The following is a 24569-nucleotide window of genomic DNA, read 5'->3' as shown; positions in this document are numbered from 1 at the left end:
TTAAAAATTAGGTATCACGAATATTGGAGCGGTACGGTGATCTAGTTGAAAAGTGCGTCAGCTGCTAACCTGGAGAGATTGTTAACAGATATAATCTGTTTTATGTTCTTTCCGATGAACACAAATATAAAACAAAAGTCACGGTCGGACAAATATAAAACACATATTATATTAAAACTAAAACGCACTGAGCCCTTAACGCACACGCACGCACGCCAGTTGTGAAGTCCTCCTTCGCTCCTTGCTACAGGATCGCGATGGCTGCGCCCTGCATATCTTGACAGCTAGCGTCTGAAAGTTATGGCTCGTAGAGACGACTCAGAGCAGCGATGTCGCTCAACATGCTTTTTTTCTGTTCATAACAATCTGGATTGTCTTCTAGCACGCAGTACTGATGAGTCCGTCAAGTCTAGGAAGCCAGCAAAGGCTGGACTAGACTTCTCAAGGACGTAGTCCCCAAAAAGAGTCCGGGGATTTTTATAAGGACCTTGTTTGCCCGGGCAAAGCCCATATCTTTGTAATTATCTGGCAGATTAACAGGTCTACCACGATACGGATGCAAGCTACGTTTCAATACCAAAAAGTGTCTTTTTAACGTCTAGATTGACTTGTACTAAAGTTGGTGAAGTTTTTGAGGTTCATTTCGATAATTCTGTCTATCTGAAACAGTCAAAACTTGTGAAAAACCTGCCAGATCCCTTAGATACCCGTCACTCCGGACGATCTGGGATCAAAAAAGGCATCAGATCTTCAGGATCGTCATGGAGCTTACCATGAGGTTGTGTGAATAGGTTAGACATCTTCCTTACACCCCTTCTCACAGTCTCAAAGAGTTTGGGTATCGCAAAACTTAACATCCAAAATTTGTTGGATATAGTATTAAAACTTGGGAAATGTTAACGACAACGCCAGATTAAACCTTTTGTGTAGTATCTTAAAACGATATGAGTAAAATTGATTGAATAGATATTCGTGGAAAAAGAAACTCTCCAAGGATATTTTCTTTCCGAAAAAAAACTCTACAATAAAATTTAAATTTATCTCCAGTTAGAAATAACAGCAATCTAGCAATCCACGATACAGCAACTTTGCTCCGTGTCGTAATTTACCAACGCCCAGCGCGCAGCAAACCCCCGGAACGTCAAAAGCAGTGCCGCTTTCTTCTTCTGCCGTGGTCCGTTCTGCGCAAGGACACACTCCTGTCAGTGGCATCGATGGTAAGTTTGCGCTGTAACCATACACCATTCATTAAGCCCCATTTGCACCATCGTACATCATTATAATCGACCTGCTGCTGCTGCTGCTGCTGCTCGATACTAACTACTGCTGTTGCTGCTGCAACACTGTGCTAACTGTGGTGGTGGTAGTGGTGGTGGAAGCTTGGAAGAATACTGCAGCGGCACTGTGCTACAGATTTTGGCCCTGCCGCATATCCTGTACTCTCTGCTCCGGTACAGTAATTTACTCACCCGCACAGCTCGTGGCTGATTTTGGAGCTAGTGACCGCAATGCCTTTGACAGTGTGATTAGTGAATACGGAGGTGGTTTTGAAGTTTGTTGCAAGAATAGAAGATTCTAACCCTAAGCCGTGTGCCACGAGTGAGTTAGTCAAAATGTGTTCGCAAGTGATCAATCAATGATAGAGAGAGTTCCCATTGAGTGGAAGTGTGACAAAAAGTGCTAAGAAGAAACCAAGAGCAACCCGTGTGTGAAGTTCCCGATTATGTAGTCGGTGATTTTTCGCCTTTGCGGAATTTAGAATAAATCTTTTCCATCACCACCCGTCGAGGGCGCCCGAGGCAGAGATCTGAGCAGGGAAAGCATCCTAACCCTAGCCTGCAGCGACACACTTCGCACATCTTTCGTCCCCAATCATTTATGAGACAGGATTATGAATGTGGACTAAATCGATTAACATCGAGGTAAGGCAACGGAATGCACACAGTCACACACACACGCACACACAAACACCTCTAGTTAGACGTGTTCCGATTCATTGAATTCTATATCAATAATCACCCTGCACCTCCACCGGATCCGCCATTATGTATTTGCCCAAACCCTTGCGCACGTGCGACGGAGAAGGATAGCTCCACAATATATTGCACTCGGCCTTATTAACTTTACCTTTTTACCCCTCCAAAGCAAAGGGGTTGCGTGGGTAAGAGAGTAAGAGAGAAAGGGAGTTCAAAAGAAAGAGAAAGTAAAAGGAAGGACCTGTAGTTTCCAAAGGGTTTGTTTTCTATCTTTTGTTTTTTGGCATCAGAAATACACTTCAACCGGAAAACTTCCTATATCCACCGAAGTTTTTTTTCTGTTGGTTGTTATTACTTTGGCTGCCAAATTTTAACAGGTAGCGGCCACCATCGCCAGCACGATGTAAGGCTAACGCGTAATAAACTGTTGAATAGATATCGAACTCAGAGCAGGTCCGGCCCGTGTAGTAAAACCACCCCGTGTGGTGGTGGGGTTTGGATAGTAAGCCGCCGCTGCCGTAGTAACTGCCAAAAACTTTTCCGATTGTTGATCCAAGCAGCAGGAGCAGCAAAAGTCAACGCTTACTTCGGGTGAGAAGCGTGGCAAGGCCGGCCACACACTAGAACAGCTTCCAAATGTTGCTGCCAAAGTGCATAAAAAGTTATAAAATGTAGGGAGAGAGATTTAGTGCGATGGCCGAGATGACCGGGGACAAAAAAGGACATAAAACCTTGCTTCCTGTCATTCTCAGCTTTCTAGCGTTCCAAAAACACATCCCCTTGGCTCGTCATTAAATGGATGGTGGCCAAATATTTTGTCACTAAGCTTCCCTCTCTCTCTCTCACACACTCTCTTGGCACCGGAAATACATCACCGGTCAAAATATGAAATGAAGTCCGGACGACCGGACGAGCCTACACGCTACAATCCCCGCGAGTCCTTGCGCGTCCCCGAGGACCCCCCCCCCCCCCCCCCCCCGTACGCAAATCAGGGAGGAGGGAAAAAGGAGATTAGGACGCCCTTTTTTGTTGTTGTTGTGCCTGGAGAGTTCCAGACGGAACTGGAAGATTTAATAGTGGATTGAGGCTAATAAGCTCGCGAAGAATTGAAAGCGCGATGCCTACAACAGTGTTCCCGGTGGAGGCGTTCTCGCCCGTACAAGGGCATACACGCATCCGGCGGCCGCGGAATTGGGAATGGATCGATGGCGCTCGAAGGGTCGTAAATTTTGTATATAGACCTCCCTCCTGCTTCGTGACAACTCCACGAACACAATTCGTTCGTCACCAGCGCAGGACCAATATCCTGTGCGTCCTCCTGAGCGATATCCACGCGAGCGCGTGGAGTTTTGATTTGAAATGAATTATTTTTAGCTTGTCCCGCTCCGGATCAGCAGCCACACACGCACGTGGTTGCTATAAAATAATGGCCCCGAAGAAGGCAAGGAGCGTCGGCCAGAAATTAACGCCACCGCTCGGAACTTTAAATGTGGTACTTTGTTTATAGAAATAGAACTACGCCAGATACCGCTCTGTCCGTCGATGGACGGACCAGACCAACCGGCTAAAAAAAAAACGCAATCGTCGCACCGATGTACATAAGGTGGGCCCTTCTGGAACCACAGCAAAATCGATTTCTTGTCATCGTCCACCGGCCGCCGCCACCAGCTCGGAGATACGCGGCACAAAACGGACACGAGAACAAAAACCCCACCGACCTCCAATACAAGCCGCCGTTCACTAGAATTTGATATTTTCTTGCCCATGCTATTATGGAGTACACACACGCCACCGGCTGCTAGTAGAGATCGCACGCGGACAGGAAATTCGCAGTGTTTGATTTCCGCCGCGGGGGAAGTCACGCGGCGAGAATATTTTGGCTATTGTCGGTGCCACGGTTCCGGTTCCTTCCGGTTGCGCCGTTCAAGTTTGCTAACACCTTTTTCTCTAAAGCGAGCGATCCTCGCACTTAGCCGTCCGTGAAGTGAAAGCGCGCGTTTCGGCGGGCGGTACTCGATTTTTTAGGTCAGATGTCCAACTTAAATAATATATTGTTGATGTGTGTTTGTGTGTGTGTGTGTGCTCTGGCTGGAAAGCGTAAAGGGGGAAGTTTATCGGTTTTCTTGCCACTTTGTAGAGACATTGTTGTGCATTTGAAGAAAATCAATAGAAGGAAAGGAATACTTAGCAGGACAAAGTACATTGGGAGATAGGTCATCTGTTTTGAGTAGCTCTCTTGAGCATTGGTCGAGCATTGTCGAGTTTTATGGAACGTCCCTTAGTGTACTCCTACAAAATATGGACCACGTCCAACATTAACAAAAGCGCCACGAGACGCGTTCGTGAGGAAGATTCTTCTACCACGCTTATGAACACTGGAGCCTTGAAGGAGGCCTGGTTACGTCATGAGAATGACAGCGAAAGACGCATCCAGCATAAAGAAATAGGCAAGTCCGGCAATTAGAGTAAGACAGAGTTGAGCTGTTCCTATCTCACTCTGTGAGATCCTATCTTACCAAGTGACCCCAATCAAAGATTCTTCTCAGTTATATTTTTTGTCCTTATTTAATGTAAGCAGCCCTAAGTGGTGTTGAGTTGCAGAGGTTATATCTTCTATATTTGCCTCATCTATTTGATGTTATTTGATCTCCAAGTCTTTCCATAATGAGTTTAACCTGCTCTTTCCACTCACATTTTTGAGGTTTTTGTCTGTTGTCCACAACTATTGTAAGGAATATAAGTATGTTATTAACTTCCTTATCCTCCCAGCTTAACAGCCGATAATTGCTCTAATATTTCAATTATTTCAACTCTAAAAGCTTCGTCCTTAATAAAAAAGGGACCAACGAAAAAAAAATCTTCATGTCAGCACCACAACCACGACTCGACTCTGCTCTGCTAATGCATTTGTATGCAGCTTTTTTATGTGCCGTCCCAACCCGCTATAATCACATCATGGGGCACAAATTGTGCGGAACTTCCTACTATTAATGCGATTTTTTTTTGCAAGCATTACCTCCTCCTCCTCCTCTAGTGGTTTTTGCCACTTTGATGCAACGAACAGAACCGTGCGTTCAGCACGTTTAAAATCACATGATGCACAAACATCGTCCTTATCGCATATGCGGAACGATAGAGTGAGTGAGTGCAGTAAACACACCTCGGAACTCCGTCTCCGTCCATTCATTTCGCAAGATGGTAGCTCCGGGCTTCTGCTGGAGTGAATGTGTACCCCGCCCGGGACGACAGGGTGCTTAAGCGAAGGGGAACCCGTCAAGCGTGTGTTGTAAGAGAGTTCTTCGGCAGGTCAGGAGCGCACCGAAGTTTTTATGCGGCATTTACTGAGCAATTTGAATGTTTGCATAAATTATACATGCAATTCTGAAGCACACTGAGGCGCGGTGAATGTGAGTGAACAATTTTCCCTCCCGTCCCAGTTTTCCACGCCGGGATAGGGGTGGAACTAGATAATGATTGGGCGTATGAGGTGTGTGTGTGTGAGGCGTTGCATGGGATCATCAAGCACAGCTGCTGGCGGGCGGCTGCCAGCCAAACGACCTAGTTAGTTAGTGATCGATTTGTTTCACACCAGTGTTGATCATGGAGTAGTATTTTTTACAGGACTTTTTAGAAATAAAAAAATCTCTACTACCTTGGTCGCCATATTGTGAGCAATTTCCTCTCCAAATATTTAATCTAACTCCCTCTGCCAATGCAAACATAGTGCATCAATCCAACACTATTTGCTAAACAAACAATTTACATAACAAAAGCCGAGCTGGTGGGGTAAACATAGTTGACGTTGAAGAGCTACCACGCTCCAGGTAATTTGTTACTCGACCGGATTTCGACGTGTTCGTCGTGGAAGAGGAGAATTCTAACACCTGAGTGGTAGGACTGGAGCACGTCCAGCAATTCAACGAAAACGCCGGGAGGGACGCTGACGCTCCAAAAAATCATTACCAACCGCCCGTCTAGTGTGTGGACTTCCCTCTCGGAATAAATCGACCGGATGATTGAGTTTGCATATCGTTCATTAGCTCATTAGCATTGCGCTTTCGTGCTCGGTGGGTTGCGCGCTTTTGTGTGAGCTTCAATTTTGACACAAAAATCTCACCAAAAGGGAGGAGACCCGCTAGCCCTAGGTCCTCCTAACAAAGGTTTCCATTAAGGGGACAGGCACTCAGCAGGGTGTAGTGAGGTGAAGGTGTTAAAGGGAAATTACCAAGAATTAGGCCTAACGTTACGTCTTGTGGGGGTTTGCTATTTATTTTGCTACTAATAACCCGGTTCCCCTGCTTCTAATGATGCTTGAGGGTTGACTTTTTTGCTCAAGACTCCATTATGAGCTCACGAAGGAACTATTACAGGGTTTTACACCGGTGGTTGGAACATTCGTACTACACACATTTAACAATCATACGATTGCTCCATACTGTCTTCTGATGGGTGTAAAAGAAAATAAATGAACGCATTTGGAACCACTCACTACATAGCTTAACCCAAAAAAGATGGCGTATGGTCGCCCTTTTGAGAATAAGAAATCATAAAAAAGGGAAATGAAACAAGGGGCAATAACACTCGAGCTTGTATCCTCTGTAGCGTGTGCCGTCGTTACCTTTCTCTCTGTGGGTCCTTATTTTTTACACTTCAACCGGATTCTACCGGCGTACCGATAACATCTTTGGTAGCAAACACCCATCATTAGGCAGGGACCGGCTGACCGGCAGAAAGGAAACAGTAAGGATCCGGTACACATTTGGCTAACGTTTGGACGACGAAGAAGTCTCATCAGTTGTGTGGTTTGAAGTTATCAAGAGTTTCTCCTCCTCGGTATCTTTCCCATTGTAATGCTGAGAAACTTATAGACTTGTAACTTTGTGTTTGTTCCTTTTGAATATTTTTAATGAACGCCACCAGGCGTCTCCATTTGAGTAATGAGTACCCCTGGCACTTAATCATTCATCCAACCGCGTCAATCATAATGATAGACATTAGGGTTTTCCGGAACCGTTAAGGATCCCACTGGAAGCCTTCTGAGGGCAAATAGAATTAAATGGGGTGGAGATTTAATGCTGGCAAAAAGAACTTACATCCGTTACTTTTTGGACATCACCGCTATTTTATCTAGGGGAATCGGCACGAAAGCGACAACGCTACTAGCCGCACGCATCAGACTTGCGCTTCCACACGATTAATAACACGACAACACACACACGCACACGCACACAGGGTGACAGAATAAGTTCCTGTGCTTTTTTTTTTGTTTGTTTGTGTGAGAAATAAATGCTCAGCCCCCGCCTGGTCACGGACCTCGCTTACCAACGGACGAACGAACACGCCTCACTTCCGGGGTGGTCTGATGAAATAAGCTGCAGCACGGAATCACTGAGCTGAATGTTTGCCCCCTGCCCAGCTTCGGATGGTTGCTTGCGTTTTGCGAACCTCAGGTCAGTTGTTCGCAGTTCGTCGTGGAAAGTGCAACGGTTCGGCACGGTACGGCATGCTGCAATGTGTTGCCTGTTTACTCGGTCGTACGCCGTGTTGATACTGTCCAAGGTGCGTCGTGATGTACGGGGGTCGATGCGTACAGCAGCAGTTGCAGTATACGCGATCAGTTAACCTCGTGTGACCCAGTGACACACCAGCTGGTGCAGCTGGTGCAGTTTGCTTATCAACTTTGCTACTACTGCAAGGCAGCAAAAAAACGCAAGCTCGCTCCATATTATTATAGAGGCCTTCCTGAAGAGTTGGTGGTGATTAAAGTGCATACGGAAAGTGCGACTATGCAGTCACCGGCTGGCAATCGTCAATCCTACCGTGACTGTCGGCTACCGGGCCCAGTGCTGATGGTCTGGCGGATGCTGTATCAGTTGTGCTTTTGGGGTAGTATGATGCTTACTACCTTCTATGTGGTGGCCGTTTCACCACCGAGGAAACCGTTGCCGATTCTTCCTACCGACTGTGACCGTTGTGGCAGGGAGATGTGTTCGCGTATTGGTGGGAATGGTCCATGCACTGTGGTGGCAAAGTGAAAGTGAAACATTATGAGCATTGTGATAGGAAGGCTTATTTGATGGATGTGTTTAATTGGAGTCCTACAATCGGAATAAATTGAAAGTTCATTTGATTTATGGTTTTTTATCTACCTTTTTACGTTCCTTTGATAATACACATAATGGTTAGCAATGTTACTTAGCTCATTCGTTTAGTATATGCTATAATAGTTATGCTATAAATCTTCTTAGATTCTCAAGTCACAAACGTCAAATTACTAGAATTGTGAAGATATTGGTAACTAAATGAGCTGCAAAGTATTAGAAGAAGAGGGTTCAAAGGGAAAGTGATTAATTAGAACAGTAGATCAAGAAATTGAAGTTAAGCGTAAACATATTGAGATAACTATAGAATAATTGAAAGAAACCTCATAAGAATGAAAAGCTATCACCGGATAGCAAATGAATACATGAGAGCTTCTAAATAATTATCGGGTCAAACAGGAAGCAAGTAGAAGCGAGTCAACCTGAGACCAAAGTTCATAATCTGAAAAATAGATTTGGAGAATTTAACCATGAGATATTCAAATAACACTGCAAGGTTGCTCCAGAGTCTAATGGTAGGTCTAATGGAGGGAGCCGATAGGGACCATGTCCTCTAAGAGGCTTATGCGTTCAAAAGTAGTTTAAAGGAGTCGTCCAAGACCTCAATGTTCATGGGATCCCATTGTCCAGAAGAACTCGTAGTCGATATGATTTGGTCAACCGAGCGGTTGTCCAACTCCTTCTGATCATTTGACTGATCACTGTCTTGGTCTATTTTTTATTCAGACAAGCCCATCAACATTTCTATTGGTTTTCTATTGGTGATCTTTTTTACCGAAAGAAGCATGCTCTACGGGACTAACTCTGGCACTGGAGATCCCTGTAGTGTCTTACCCAACTATCTATCTCGTCCGCTACTAAACATTTTTTTCTCGCCTCTACCGTCTCCATCTCGCCATCCCCAGGTGATAGTTATTTGCTTGCTTTCGATCATACCATGGCCGGGCCCGAGTGTGTTCAAGATATCGTGCTCGCGCGAAAGTTCGCGCGTCGTGCGCAAGATCGTCCATTCGCGCTGGCTGCCCATACTAGAAAAATATCAAGTGAAGCTACCGCTCGAATGTCCGTTTCATCCGCTGCGCGACATCTTCGGCCCGCAGCAGAGCGCCAAAAAGCAGCACCGGCCGAGCCAGTGGACGTGCGGTTTCTGTGGCAAAAGCTTCTTCGAGGAGAAGCACCTCGACATGCACTTCGAGAACCGGCACCGGACCAACATCAACACGGCGGAAGATGCCGTCTGTCTGGCGGACTACTGCGACATGATGCGCTGTGAGGTGTTGATAGCGAAGGATGCAACGCTCGCGTTCGGCAGCGATCCGAACGCCGTCACGACCGATATCGAGGTGTGGAGTGAAGCGACAGCCTACCGGACGGCCCTAACTACATCCGGACCGCGCGATCTAGCCAAGGTGCCGGAACGGTAAGTGTGATGTTGAGAGGGGAATGCAACAAGTGCTTCAACTAATTGCTTTCCTAACGCCACAGGAAATCGTTGCTGCCGAAGATGCTGCAGACAATCCGGGACGATGTGTTTCGGAATCGGCAACCGCAACAGCAGGGCGTGACGTCAATGCTTCACGCAAAGGGTGCAGACAACTGCGATAAGAATGAGGCCACTAAAACGAAGGGCAGTCGGAAAGGGTCGAAAGCAAGCGGAGATGGCAGAGAAGGTTTGCTCCGAGAGATAGAGACCTTACATACGCGCTCAACAATACTAACGCTAGCTTCATTCCAGGCAAAGACAGTCCGGTAGAAGACGACGACGACGACGATGAGGACGATGAGGATGAGGATGACGAGGATGAGGAGGAGGAGGAGGAGTCGGAGAACGACAGCAACGCAACGTCACAGTGTGAGCAGAATCTGGTCGACTCCTCACTACCGCCGGTGGATCGAAAGCAGCAGCGCCTGTCGGAGATGCAGCGCATGAAGGCCAACTGTAATGCGGACGAGATCGGACAGCTGAAGACACGCTGCGAGGTGTTGGTGCGGGACTGTATCGTGGGCCTGCTGGTGCAACTTTCGCTCGAGGACTTCCGCGCGATGGAGGAGGAGCTGAACCGTGCCATCTGCTGGTATCTGACCTGCGACCGGTACTGGGAGGATGGTCCGCTGGAGCAGCGCCCATTCCCGTGGGGTCTCGTCTTCGTGCTCGTCATGGTGCTTTCGATGGGCGTTTGCCTCTGTTACTACATCATCTGGATACTGTTCGAGTGAGTATGGTTTGGTGGGGCTGAATGTGCTGATCACGTAGCGCTGTAGTAACGGATGCATTTAAACAAATGGACTGATTACGGTCGAAGTTGTCTCAGAAGTTCGCCCCGGCTGCATTCCCTTCCGCGAGATCCTTCTTGATGCAGGTGAAAGCCTGAAGATGTCTCCGTTGTCCAATGGAAGGACCTTCTACTTGAATCTACGTCATTTTGGATAAAATACTAGAAAGGCTGGTTCAGTTTTAACCATGAAGTATTCAACGATGTTCATTGCCCCTCAGTAAAATTTGGTCTTAGCTCTGTAAGGTTGATACATGGAGTGATCACCTGGACACAGAGTCGCAACGACTATCGACTAAATATCTGTAATATTAGTCCATTTTGTTTAGTGCATACCTTAGACTCACCGCAGTAGAATGTAGCGTACGATCCCCTCCGGTCTCTATTCACACCTGCTTGTTATCATTAATTCAGTTTGTGAATGGTTACACGTTACGCTATCACTTCCTGCCGCTGCTTACCATTTCATTATCATTTTCACTTATCTTTTCTTCTGTTGCTTCACTCCACACACACACACACACACATTCATTTCTCGATCATTGAGAGCATGTGTCAACTCTGTACTGCACCAATCTCAATCGCTGTACTACTACTCTTCCTGCTCCTGTTTATACACTGTTGTTCTTTCCTCCAATTTTTATCTCCTTTTGCCCATTTTCTGCTCTCATCTCTGTTTACCCATTTATCTTATATCCCTTTTTCTTCTACGTGTGTATGTGCCCTATTCTGTTTTTTTCTATGTACTCTCCTCCGTCCTCGTACTCCTCTTCCTTCCTCCTCCTCCTGCTTTCCCTCGGGATGAAACTGGATACCGAACCTTCCCCCTCTACTTACTACTCCTCGAACGAAATGGCGAGCGCAGCAGCGAAGATTTCAGCCCGTCAGCAAGCAGCCAACTGGCGAACGCCACTGCACACGGAGGCGCCGGTGTCCATCATCTCCATCACGGACGGCACTATCTGCAGCCAGGATCGGGCTCGGGCATCTACCGGTTGCAGGACGGTGGACATTCAGCCGCCAGCCTGAACAATCTCGGCACGGGGACGAGCAGCGGCAACGATATACAGCACACGCCACAGATACACGCATCACCCGGAACCGGTGCCGGTGGTGGATCGGGTATGCTCTACACAACGGCGGACGACGGTTACGGCTATGCGGCAGGTTCCGCAGGCGGTGCTGCTGCCGCTCGTATGCTTGGACCGGGTGGTCCGGATGGTGGGTCGTCGTCCGCCGCGGGCACAATGGCGACGGCCGGTGGCGGGTCCGCCGTAGCAGCCGGTAGCGGCGACTTTGGTGAGCTGGGACAGAGCGAACATTACATCTACGTGACGTATCCACCGGAACTGAAGCGCAGGCTGCTGGAAAGGTACGGTAGAGACATCTATATGCAGCTGTTGCGCAAGGATGTGTACGATTACTACTAGCTGGTGTGTTTGTTTACTGTGTTGTGTTCCTGTTCTTCTTTTTTTCCATTCTCTGCCTCTCTTTGGTCAATGTACAACCACACAAACACACACACACACACACACACGATTTGTGTTCTGTTTTCTTTTTTTTTTCCTTGATTCTTATGCGTGTGTGCGAGTGTTTTCTTCTTCGAATGTATGCTCTCTCTCTCTCTCTCTCTCGCTCCGTGGATTGTGGATGTTTTGTTTTACTTGTTGTTGATAAGTTATAGCTTTTCCACCTAGGATTGTTTATCGCTCCCATTCGTGCCTACTTCTTACTTCTACTTTTTCATTGTACCAGTGGAACTCCACTTTGGTTTCCGTAAACTTCCCGACACTTTAATCCGGAGAAGTGTTTGTAAGTGAGAGAGCGCTAAAAAGAGATTAACAAACCACAAAACAAGGAATTAAAACTAGTTTTAGGCAGAATTGCGGTGATTACCATACTGGTCTTCAGTCCGAAATGATGCCTCCCAGGCTTGAGGGAAGAGACACGGGCAGCAGACAAACCCGACCAACCTATCCCCACTATTACACACTACACTAGGGATGGGTAGATCCGACCATTTGCCGGATCGGATCTGCCCGGAGCGCTCCGCCGCCGGAGTCGAGTCCGGATCATGATTCCGCGCTCCTGTTTTTTTTCCTCGGAGAGGAGTGGGGGGGGGGTTGAATCGCCTCCAAAATTCTACCATCTGGCAAAGAAAAAAAAGAGAGGAGATAACGCAGAACAGTATGCAAGACATACATTTGCAGCAGAACGGGAATCCGGAGCGCGGAATCGTGATTCCGACCCGGAGCGCCCATCCCTACACTACACACACCCGTATCGAAGACCAATCTAGCATTACGAGGAAAAGTGGTGGTTTCAGCCGGTTGTGCGGACCGGTGCAGGACCGAAGCATACAGACCCATTATTGCCTGTACATACAAGAGTGAGAAACATTAGACATTAAGTCTCATGAGTACCAGAAACATTTCCCGAACAACTTCCTACTTTAATCTTAACAAACAATTAATTCTAGTCAATTCGCTTACGATCTAGGGCAACCGACCGGGGTGGGGGGAGATCGGTTAGAGAATAGTGCACCCGTTGTTAAGAAAAAAAAAACTTCAGTATTTTAATGAGGTAAGAGGCATAGTTTGTTAGGAGTTAGTATTTAACACAACAACAACAAAAACACACACACACATTTACTATACCCGCCAGAATAGCAGAGTAGGATAAGATGAACCCCTCCTTAGTACACCAGCAGGATTGTGCGCGCTAGAGGAATTATCACGAGTACAAACCAACAATTTTTTATCCTAACAACACCTTCAAGCTCTACGAGAAGCTACGAAAAAATCTAATGAAATCTTTGCTACTAACCCCGAGCCGTACTAATATATCATGAAAAACCTCCCCAACAAAAAAAAAATGAAACAAGAACTCAGTAAGTAATAAACGGTCCATGTTGTTTCACCTATAGAGCAAATGATTCTTTTACTGTAGACAGATCTCGTTCAACCATATCATCCACCACATCGGTACACACGCGCTCACACACAGCATAAGTAAGCATAAGTAAGCGGAGAGTTAGTGTAGTCTAGTGGAGAGACATTTCGGTGTAAAAATAATGCTCTTTTTCGTACAAAACGATTATAGACAACCAGCATTATCGATGATACTGCTCGAAGCTTCACATGGCTAATGTTAGTAGTACACTTAGTGCATTAGTTCTACTAATGTATCGCTAGGTACTTAGAGATACGGATAGGTCTTAGAGTACACACAACACTCACACACGCATGGCTTACCGGCGCCTCAACTATTAATCCGTGCATTTTTTGCTATATCATCACTTCTCATTAGACATTCCTCCCGTAATCCGTATTGCCTCCCGTATGTGTAGGTCCTACTATTACTACTACCGATACTACCCTTTAGTTAGTCTACTTGCGCGTAACTGAAGTTTTTTTAGTGTTTTCCTTTTGTGTTCGATGTTTTAGATCCACAATATAGTTTATAGTTGTTCCTACCACAACAATGCTGCCCTAGCCGCCTAGCTCTGTCAATGTGCTGTGTGTAAAATGATGTGTTGGTTCTGTCTGTATGTATGTGTGTTTAGATGCTGACCGTGTACTTAGGAAAAGATTGACAACACTACGTTGTTTATACTACATGATCTATTACCATACTCTTCTCTCTCTCTCTCTCCCCTATGTGTATTCTATTATCTGTCGATCCCTTCTCTCTTTAGTTCCCTTTAGCCGCCACACCAGCTAGGTTTTGCTCCTCTGCTCGTCCCACTACTACTACTACTACTACTAGTACTACCACCACCACCAAAACCACCACCTTCGACCGCTCTTCTCTGTTCATCTCTTCATCACACCTCAAATAATATGATTAAACCATATAATGCTCTCTCTCTCTCTCTCTAATCTAACGTCCATCTGCAAAAACCTGTCACAAACTGTGGTGGCGCGCAACCACCAAGCAAACATAAGAAAAGCTACTACATGCAACGAGTCTTGCCCGGTTTTCTCATGCGTTTTTCTTTTCTTTTTTCTCGTTTTTTGGTTTTTTTTTCTTCTCTCCATGTTTGCTTTTTTATTTTCGTTTTTCATCGTCTTACTTTCTTTCTCTCTTTCTCTTTAGCTGCTACAATAGAACGACACGGCTATGAACAAGGTTTTAGATGCAATTGAAATTTGAGATATTAAGGCAAAATGCGTATTTATATACATCTAAGGGGGGAAAAAGGGTTTAGTGAAACGTGATGGGCGGATAGCACGATAGGATGGTGATGAATCTAGTGACGGGAAAGGGGAATGAAATGGAACTTTCTTTGCGCCATAGATATATGTAGGAAAAAGCGATGAGTTAGAGAGAGGAGGAGGGATAAAAATATGAAAAAGCACTCGGTAATAGCGAATAAAGAGAAGAAGCAAAAAAAAAGATACAAAAGCTAGACAAATCTTACTACTTTCGAGGGTACAAGACATATGATAAGCGAGAGTAAGGGCAAAAAATGGGAGGGAGAAAGCACGCTAATTTAACTAGTCAAATGAGGAAAACATTAACAGAACAAAAAAACCATTACCATTAAACGAAATGGGAAGGAACGAATGTAACTTGTAAAGAAATATGTAATGTAATTAAAAAAACAAAACAAGAAACAAGACAAGATAATCTAACTGCGCTATCACAACATCGTGTCATCCTGCCCCCTTAAAAAGTGTTGCACACGAGAAACGCTGTAAGAAGCGGAGAAGTGAAAAGTATCGTTTTTGCCCTTATTCATCCCTTGCTTCACCACGGTTCAGTTCCACCGCACGCACTATTATAGTAGAACATTTGTGTAATTTAGTTGGGGTCCTTAGCAGTGAAGCGCAAATTGAATCAGAATGAGTGAATGACGTAAATCTTAGTAATGAGTTAGATGATTTAACTCATCACGAAGAGTTGCTTCAGCTCACTTGTGATTCAATTCTCCGTGTCGACTAGCCACTCTCCCAAACTGACGAGAGGATTACAACGTACAGAGTGAGTTAGAACAAAGTGAGTGAGTTAAAACTTAGTGAGTAGTGAGAGGATTGTCGGCACGGAGAACTCATTCACTCGGATTTGATTCGCGCTTAACTGAGCGGTAAGTGTTTCCCCCTTCATTTAGTGGCATAAGCCTAGTGCGGAAGTATTCGCTGTCGTATGTACATCAAAAGGGCTAGGCTTATTTCACTCGTAATGAGGTGATACAGACAGATAGAAAGAAGAAACAAGACTGACATTAGAATCTCTGAGAACCCGTGGAGAAAAATGGTTTTCAGAGATATGAACGGAACAGGGAACGGGTTTATGGGTGAGCGTTACACTCCAACTGAGTGGCGCGCGCATGGATGATGTACAGAAGACACGGATCGCGAATTTCTTCTCGTGCTACACTATAGAGCCGCATAGATTGATGCTTCCCCTCGCACGCACACGTTTATGGTTCGTTTGTAGGTTAGTAGTAATGACATTGAATTCTAGCTTTTAGTTTGCCTCTTCAATATCCTTACGTTATCCTAGACCAATGCGTTACACGTGCGTATCTTGCTTCGACAATGAACAGAAACTAGTTACCTACTGGTTTCTGGAAATATACGCCCGGTGTACATCTTCTGACCGAGATTTACCCAACAAAACTGCTCGGAGTAGTTAATAGGCCGCTTTTACGACTGAAAATACAACCCGAATTGATCTGCAGGAGAGCGATGTTGAAGAGAACTCAATGCTCGCTCGCTGGCCATCACAGCAGTAGTTTGCTGCTGCGTACACCGTAACACAGTCGATTTCTTACACTGAAGCCTCGTCCATTTTCTATTTTTCCTTGTCCACGGGAACTCCGTCGTACCATATTCTTCTCGAATGCTGGCCCGAAAGCAGAAAAATGAACTAATGGCCCCCCAACAAAAAAAACACAGGACAGAGAGGAGTTTTATCACACATTGCTCTTTTTCTATCGTCTTTTATACCTACTGCTACTTCATGGTACAAATAAATCGAAAGGAAGTTTCTCCTTGGCGCTGGTATCCCGCGAAACGGAATATCGGTTGTTTTTAATAAGATGCTGTTAAAGAGATGATGACATACGTTGGAAAAGGGAAATCGATAGTTTATCACAGATCTTCATTCGACAAAAGACCGTGGGGTTCAGAAATCCCATCCGGACCGTTTCCTCACTGTGAGGACTGACTCTCTATTCAGCCTACGGAGTATCATTGAGTCTAAGAAGAAAGGCAGACATGACACCTTGAGGGATCGTTAGGCCAAGAAAGAAAGACGTGTAACCAGAAGAATTTTGGCCAACACTGGCTAGGAAACACGAGACCAGGCAGAGACCGTGGAATCCTAAACAACATTGAGAAGGGACAAGACATCCGAGACAACTTCCCTTGAGATGATGGAAGGCAGTAGCAACCAATTGAAGACGCATTTTACAAGGCAACACCACCATCGTTCAACTTTTCGGATGATTAAAGAACGGCTCCGAATGTAATATAACAACGTACCTCAATATTTCGTTTGCTTCAACGCGTTTCCTTTATTAATTTCAATCACTTTTCACATCCTTTATGGAGAATCTTACTTACCTGAGTCAGAGGAAGGCATCTACCAATCCAGTCAATCTGGAAGGGGGAAAAAAAGGCAGGCAATGTATTTAAAATACAACGATCGAGAGAATCATATTTCGTTCGTTTTTACATGGAAAGACAAAATATTTCAGCCAGCCAAGAGTGTCTAATCAACGATGTGATATTTGTATCTCTCTCATCTTGAATGTTTTAGCGAAACCATACTCTTGTTTATCATCAAGTTTATAGGGAGGGGGAACTTATTTTGCTTTCCGTGTGTGATTTGGGAAATTTGTTTCTAGTATACATACCTTATCCTATATCCGATTGAAATGATGCTCACACGTCCATCAAGTTCGTATCTGTTTAAATGGGGATTCAAAGATGAAAGACGTGAGTTAGAAACTGTCAATGCCCTCTTTTTTTAAATGTGTGTAACGTTAAGAAACGGTTCAGTTATTTTATTCTGTCACTGTTCTAATCAGACAATGTAGGTAAAGGAATATTCTTGAAACATCATAGCAAATATAAAGTTACACACACGCATACACAGACGGTCTTGATGCTTACCTTTTCTTTCCGAAGAGCCTCGAATGAATGCAACAGCATCATCTCCGAAAGTAAACCTGGAATAGCATGGACAAAATTACATTAAAATCGTAAAATGAAGTTCCAGTTCCAGTACACAAATTCATAGATCAATAACACGATTGGGAATGTGCTTTTGGATACAGGGGATGGCGCTGGCAAATTTACATTCCATTGCCATTGGCACCAAAAGCGTTCTTGTACGCTGTATTCGTACAATATACTCTTGTCCTTCTTGAAACCTTCTTTTTGAGGTAAGCAAAATGAAAGCTCTAGTCTGGACGTAATCATTCGAAATGAACAGGGGTTTTTTAGGGTGAGATTGCGCGATCAATTTTACTTACCTCTTTTTCATAAGAACAGATTCAATTCGACGGTACATTAAATTCCGGGTAACAACAGGAAGACGAAGTACCAACCGAAGAAGAAGCGGCTATTGCTCGCCGCACAGTCTAATAGAGGGAAGAGAGATACAAATTGATATTAGAGAGAGAGAGAAAAGAACCTTATATATCTTGCACCTTTTATAGAAACACATATGAAATTGTCGATACAAAGAAAGGTTCCTGGCACGGAATGTTCGTTGCCACGAAGCAGAAACCATTTTTGATCTCGATATCATTTTAATCTTGTCCACCTTAATGGAGATCATTTAGCCAAGCATTTAGCGGCATAAATGACTGACTGAAATCGGGACGCAATCACGCTCACTCGCGATCTTCATTTTTAATGCTTACCTTGCTTGATTTGAATTTGGATGATGTGTGTGTAGCCTTCAACCAAATATGTCGTCCCTCATCCGATGGCCGGCTTAGGAGAAAACTACAGCAAACATAAAATAAAACAATAACAAAAAGAAAGACATGAGTAACTTCCTCTGTGCCATTACGATGGTGAAACATTTTGGAGAAACAAAACATAGATCAGAGAGGGCAAGTCCGAAAAACTTGTATGTCCTCACAAAATGTTAGGACAATCTGCGTATATTAAAAACCATCATTTCAGTTCAATTTTTAAGTGGAAAACAAAAATGCAAGATTACGTACCTCTAACTCTCTACATTAGTGATAAGGAACGTTCAGTTGCGGGGGGTTCAAATCCCATCCAGACCGCCTCCCAGTACGCGACACGAACCCTCCCCTGGTGTTGTGATTTCTGTAACAATAGAAAGGAAAACATGTGTTTTGGTGAGCACCCCTGTCTTGCATTACATAGAACGTATTTCTGGTGCTAATGAAAATCTATAGAAAACACCTGTGGATGCCTATTTGCTGACAGCAGGTCAGTACACGCTCAGACCCGAGCAGCTGCCGCTGTGGATGAAGCATCCCAGTCACTATAGTCTTCATCAATGATAAAGCGCGGTGATGAACAACAGTGATATGCATTGCACACCGAGGGTACAAGAAGACAAAAGCGATGGAATAGTATGGACAACACACGGTTGAAAACAAGATGTGGAACCTTACCAGTTCAGTGGGGGGGGATACATCACGTCGATATGTCATGTTCTCTTTTTTATTATATACACCGGGCACCACCACCTGAGAGAAATAGAAAGCAAAAACAAAATCTATATTAAATGACTTGCACATATTTCATTTGCTTGCGGTGGCGCTGGCAAACGTCAGCTGCACGAAAGTGAATGTCACAGTACTTTCCACGTTTAGAGAGTATCGGCAAAAAAGTAACTCAATAAACAGGATATGTAAAGTAGGTATAGTCTAGTCCATAAAGCGAATCGAAATAGACGTATTGAGATATCTATTTGGAATTAGTGAAGGACATATGCGAGGGAGGGCCAATAAGATTCCGACACTTACACTTAAGAGCACGCGATCTGTGTGCACAAATCATCATTACAATTCCTTCACTTCCAAGTGGGATCGGGTTTCTGGAAAAAAAAATGATTTTGATGTTATTATAAAAAAAAGTATAAATTGTACAGTTGAATGTTAAACAGAGCTTTATGGTAAGAGTTTTCTTCAGTAAGACCAATCGAAATAGATGTTTTTTCAACATTATATTATGTAAAGAGCATTCTATTCATCATGAAAGGGTTGGAGGGTTGGATCATAGGTAAAATTTTAAGTTCAATTCATAGACTTACCATTTTCGATGGACGGTAAATAGGACGTTCCAACCCGGATATCTGAAAGAAGATGAACGAAACAGCACAATTAACACACACGTTTATCAACCATCCATCCATCACATGTAGCGATGATTTAGTTTGAATTCAGAAAATAACCATTCAACTGAAACATTCAGACTGGGGCGGTAATAAGGTACATCATAAGGAGGGGGAGCTTGGTTGAAGCTTAAGTTACAAGACTTCCAAAAACATTGGTGCGGTACTTACCACTATCGTTTTCTAGCTTCCTCAGATGTCAGCAGACATTTCATCAAGAAGGTTCCACCCCGCAACACGATATCTAAAAGAGGATGAAAAAAAGATGGCGATTAGAGCAAAAGTGGCCTACATTCGAACCTCAACACATCGATGGTTCAGTTTAAATTCAGAAAATAACCATTCAACTGAAACATTCAGACTGGGGCGGTAATAAGGTACATCAGAATAAGGTAGTACAAAAAGATGGCAGTTACAATGATCTGCAAAATACATACCTAATATAGTGTGCGTGTGTGTACAATAGAGACGATCGCCACGTTGCTTATCGTCGACTGAGTTCCACCACTGCTGCTTGCTGTCAATCGATCTGTTAAATGAATGGTGTAAATTATTAGGATTAGAGAAAGAAACTGGTGATTGATGCGAATCGAACTGGTTTTCTTTTTAAAGTAGGTTGTTTTTCAGTTTCATAAAATCTTCAGCATTATGTTTAAGCCAGGGATAACTGTTTTGAATCATCATTGAAGTGCGTTTTCAGGGTACGAGAAAAATCATACAGTATAAAGCAATGCTTACCTTCTTTTCTTTACAAGGGTCTTTAGCCGTCAATCACTCACGGGGCCGCTGCAAAAAGGAATCTGCAAAGTAGAAAGTAGAAAACGAAATGAGTACATACATAACAGTTACGAAAAGGGTTTTTTCCCCTCTGCCATATACGTTTGTTATTGGACTGTTGGAGGATAAGGAGGATTGTGCAAGTCCATACCCTGCAAAGTACCAACTATTGCTTTAGTCCAACAATGGAATGTTGCTAGCCTAGAATGTGTGTTTCTCTAAACCAATCTTTTCTGAGTACAAAGTTGGACATGGGATTGTTCTTCCTCGTCTGATTAATGCACAAGAGACTTACCATTTTAAGTTAAGTTCAATTCAGCCAAACTCGTTCTCCTCTCCGATGGGATGGATGTTGTGCTTTCCAATCTGTAAATAAAGATAAAGCAAAACGCTTGTTACTCATTCATTCGGTGGTTTCGAGTAAGCTTATAGACACAACACACACGCTTAATGTAGTAATACGACAGCAATTAAAGCGTACAGGCGCGAAACCGAGCTGAAATTATGATCATGGCTTATTACCCTTTCTCTCTTACTATTGTCAACATTATCCTATCGAAACGACCACAAAAAAAGGCTTTTCGGTTTCATTTCGATTGGTTAAATGTGACGCAGGGAGGTTAATTTTAAAACAAAATTGACTCTTACCTTTTGGTAAATATTGCAGCAGAGCAAGACAAGTACAATTCACATCCGTCCTCTAGAGCGTCATCTGCAAAGTAAAGACGATACAACGGTGGTTAGAAAAAAAAGGCTTTACCGTCACGTAAATGGCGAACAGAGATGGTTGCAATGTAGTACATTTTGCGATGTAGAGTCTTAGATGTATGCCAAGTCTCCAAGATACCTATGCACACAGCAGGAGTGCTTTTGCCCAACCAGAACCAATGCCAAGTCGAATTAAGTTGGACGAGACGTAATTATGCTGACTGGGCTTAACACACACAAATCGAGAATCGCTTACCTTTAAACCGGCTCCATTGATTGTTCCTTGTTCTGTGTTGTCGTTCACAAGTCACCGGCACGCCAGCCGCACCCCATTAGCGCAACCTGTAGAGAAATTAAACGAAAAACTTTCCATCCCTCAAAAAGTGCGTCGTTTCGGTTTATCAAAATCGAAAACCAAAAGCAAATAAGTCTTAACTAGAGAGAGCCACAGCGTGTTGTTTTTTTGGATTTCCTGGTTTTTAGTTTATTGACACCTCTTTTCTTTTCAAGGGTGATAACGCATCAAGCGTGTGCTATTAAGAAGCTAGCACACACTCGCTACACAAAATCCCCTTTTCTTTTCCCCTGCGATGATGATGACGGGGTGGTATTGATACACACACACACCTAGGGGTTCAAGATGTCGCCGCAAACCCCATACTCCCCCCGGATGGCAGGGAGAATATGCAATACCACCACTCATCGCAGCCCATCCATTTCCAACACAAGGGACAAACGCAAGCATGCACGCACGCAAGCGTGAGATGGAAAAAGCCTTTTATCGGTTAGACTTGGCGACACGCTCCAGCTCATCCTTCTTTTTGATGGCGTAGGAGTTGGACGAACCCTGGAGTAGAGGTTGCCGACCGTGTATATTACACCAAAACAAAATGGACGATAGCAATCGAGAAACGACGCACAATAGGGCAAGGAAGGATAAGTTCGAAAGGCAACAAAATTAGTAACCAGCGGAATTGGGACAAATTTCGGAGTCCAAAGTAGTAGGATTTCGGCCACTTACCTTCGCGGCGTTGATCAGCTCATCGGCCAAACATTCGGCAATGGTCTTGATGTTACGGAATGCAGCCTCGCGAGCTCCGGTGCACAGCAGCCAGATAGCCTAAAAACAGATAGAAAACCACGTGTTAGCGGACCAAATTCGGTGTGGCGAATTGTAGGGAACTGGGGGAGACATGTACACAGTATGTTTGTAGCAGATCACTCGGTCACACCTTGAACCAATAGTGTAAAGTTGGTTTAACGTAAATCGAACCGAGCGGACCATGCCGCGGATGATGCCTACTTTCCGAACCTTTTGGAATTGAATGCAGGCTGCTTTGTGATTGTGCCTACCCAATATGCCTAAGATTCGGTACAGGAAGGGACGACACCGACATGGTTGAAATGGGTTGAGAAATCCGATAGCCTTACCTGATTCACACGACGCAGAGGAGACACATCGACGGCCTGACGACGGACGGTACCGGCACGACCGATACGGGTGGAGTCTTCGCGCGGGCCCGAGTTGATGATGGCGTGGACCACGATCTGCAGAGGATTTTCGCCGGTCAGCAGATGCATGATCTCGAACGCGTGACGCACGATGCGCACCGCCTTCAGCTTCTTGCCGTTGTTGCGTCCCTTCATCATCAGCGAGTTGGTCAAACGCTCGACGATCGGGCACTGGGCCTTGCGGAAACGCTTGGCCGCATAGCGACCAGCCGAGTGGGGAAGGTATTTGGCGTGCTTCTCCTTCACGGCGATATAATCCTGCGGAGCGAGCGAACCGAACCCGATTAATGCCGTGCACGAAGGAATCCAAAAACGCGTGGGTTTTTTGGGAGATTTTCGTTGAAAGAAAGACCCCCGCCACAAGCCGTAATATACTCACCGAAACGGAAATGTCGGAAATATCGATATCATCACTGCTCCATCGGCCGAACAGCTTGATTTCGGGCAGCTCAGCCGTCTGGACTACGGGAGCTTCCTCGTAGACCTGAGCCACCTGGTCATCCTGCGCGGTCTCGTCGACCTCCTGCGGTGCCGTCGCATCCTCATCGAAGTTTTCAAACGCTTCGTCAGCCATGGTGCTGTTCGATGGTAATGCACACAGGGGGGTGGTGGGTGGTATCGAGAAAAGAAATGCACCGCTTAGTACACACGAAGCTAACCCAACAAAAAAGAAAAACCGGGCTTCCGGTTTGCTTTCTCGAAACCACGCGGTCAACACGTTCGGAGAGAAAAAGCGAATGTTGGGCACGAATTCGTTACCACAGGCAAAACTATTCAACCGTGCAAAACGTTTAGGATTCGGTACCGTCACTTGATAACTGTTTTAAAGTTTAACAATCTTTGGCTTAATTGCTTTAAGAACATCAAGCCTCTTGGTTCTTGGGCAGCAAGCAAGTCTGAGCCGGCTCAAGAAAACGACACGTGCGCCAGGATGGTCGAGGAGGAAATGAACGAATAGACGGTCTGACAGCTACGAGCTACCCGACCAGTCCTCCTCGTCCACACTCCTCTCCTCCCTCTCCGTTCCTCCTCAACCCCTATCAACTGCACACGGTAGGTACGGACGGTCGGCACTCGGTGATGAACATTTTGCACGAAAATTAACAATCACCCGTGCCGATTTTCACACGAAATTCACAACGTTCTGCACGCCGAATGTTTCCACGCACCGGTGAAATGCACCGTTTCACGAATTCGTGCCGTTTTACCGGAGAAAATGGAAAATGTTTCATCTTATTTACTTTCAACACGTCTGTTTAACAGTGGCGTTAGCCGGAAAGAGAGTTTGTCAGTTCGGTGCGGGACGATTTGCACGTCCATGTTGGTAGCGGGTACGTTTGACAGTTCGCAGGAAGTCGACCAAATCGACATAACGATCAAAATACCTGCTGCACAGTGGTCGACTCGCGCTAGATTTTTTAAATTAATAAAATAACTTAAAATTAAATCTCGAAACAAAGCGAACGACTCTGTATTTGCATATTTCTAATGCAAATTGCCTTATTTATCTACTTGGTGCGAGAAAAATTGCATATAATAACGAAAACATTTGAAGGATAACTCTTAATTTTCCTCAACAATTGCTCTAAAATTGAACACATTTAAATTTAATTGATTGTGCTTTTTTCGTTAATTATATAAACGATAATAATTGGCGGTATCCCGTGTAGCAGTTTTCCAAAAAATATGTTTCTCTTCCATCAAAAAAAAGGAGCTCCCGGTTTTCATTTGCCTCGGAACCACAACATCCACACACTCCAAACGGAAGCCACATGGCATTTGCTTTGGCTATCTCTAAAATTTGTGGTTTCATGAGCTAGCATGATAAAAAAGATGGTTTTAATTCTACTTTTTTACCTGTATTGCGTGCTTGGAGTGGTGTAGAAATA

The 24569-nt window shown here is 44.7% G+C and overlaps 2 protein-coding genes across 8 annotated transcripts; one reads left to right on the top strand and one right to left on the bottom strand.

Moving 5' to 3' along the window:
• Positions 1 to 1194: 1194 nt before the first annotated feature.
• On the top strand, positions 1195 to 16377 carry LOC118509144. 5 transcript variants are annotated; one of them, XM_036049354.1, is made up of 6 exons: positions 1195 to 1922; positions 8983 to 9497; positions 9563 to 9747; positions 9813 to 10290; positions 11219 to 11722; positions 14449 to 16377. In XM_036049354.1, exons 1-6 carry the CDS (start codon positions 1896 to 1898, stop codon positions 14474 to 14476), a joined length of 1737 nt encoding a protein of 578 aa, XP_035905247.1. In that variant the 5' UTR covers positions 1195 to 1895; the 3' UTR covers positions 14477 to 16377. The 5 variants fall into 5 exon arrangements, with proteins under 5 accessions (XP_035905247.1, XP_035905245.1, XP_035905246.1 ...); XM_036049353.1 differs by having other exon boundaries at positions 1196 to 1922; positions 11216 to 11722; XM_036049355.1 differs by having other exon boundaries at positions 1196 to 1922; positions 11216 to 11722; positions 14048 to 16377.
• A 465-nt stretch (positions 16378 to 16842) lies between these two features.
• Positions 16843 to 24030, bottom strand: LOC118509145 (40S ribosomal protein S5). 3 transcript variants are annotated; one of them, XR_004905845.1, is made up of 19 exons: positions 23922 to 23957; positions 23060 to 23258; positions 22600 to 22938; positions 22190 to 22288; positions 21425 to 22015; positions 21109 to 21172; positions 20756 to 20826; positions 20422 to 20483; positions 20121 to 20212; positions 19855 to 19927; positions 19603 to 19644; positions 19316 to 19386; positions 18962 to 19036; positions 18539 to 18647; positions 18230 to 18314; positions 17837 to 17944; positions 17475 to 17530; positions 17216 to 17266; positions 16843 to 16958 (listed from the first exon to the last, which is right to left on the bottom strand). XR_004905845.1 is itself a non-coding variant. In XM_036049356.1 (5 exons), the coding sequence occupies exons 2-5, from the start codon at positions 23252 to 23254 to the stop codon at positions 21947 to 21949; spliced, it is 702 nt and encodes a 233-aa protein (XP_035905249.1). In that variant the 5' UTR covers positions 23255 to 23258; positions 23922 to 24030; the 3' UTR covers positions 21624 to 21946. The 3 variants fall into 3 exon arrangements, 2 of the variants coding, with proteins under 2 accessions (XP_035905249.1, XP_035905250.1); XM_036049356.1 differs by lacking the exons at positions 16843 to 16958; positions 17216 to 17266; positions 17475 to 17530; ... (9 more) ...; positions 20756 to 20826; positions 21109 to 21172 and having other exon boundaries at positions 21624 to 22015; positions 23922 to 24030; XM_036049357.1 differs by lacking the exons at positions 16843 to 16958; positions 17216 to 17266; positions 17475 to 17530; ... (10 more) ...; positions 21109 to 21172; positions 23922 to 23957 and adding an exon at positions 23440 to 23624 and having other exon boundaries at positions 21624 to 22015.
• Positions 24031 to 24569: the final 539 nt, after the last annotated feature.

This window comes from Anopheles stephensi, chromosome 3, assembly GCF_013141755.1.
Source record: "Anopheles stephensi strain Indian chromosome 3, UCI_ANSTEP_V1.0, whole genome shotgun sequence".
Classification (NCBI taxonomy): domain Eukaryota; kingdom Metazoa; phylum Arthropoda; class Insecta; order Diptera; family Culicidae; genus Anopheles; species Anopheles stephensi.
This window is presented reverse-complemented; position numbering and strand designations above follow the sequence as displayed.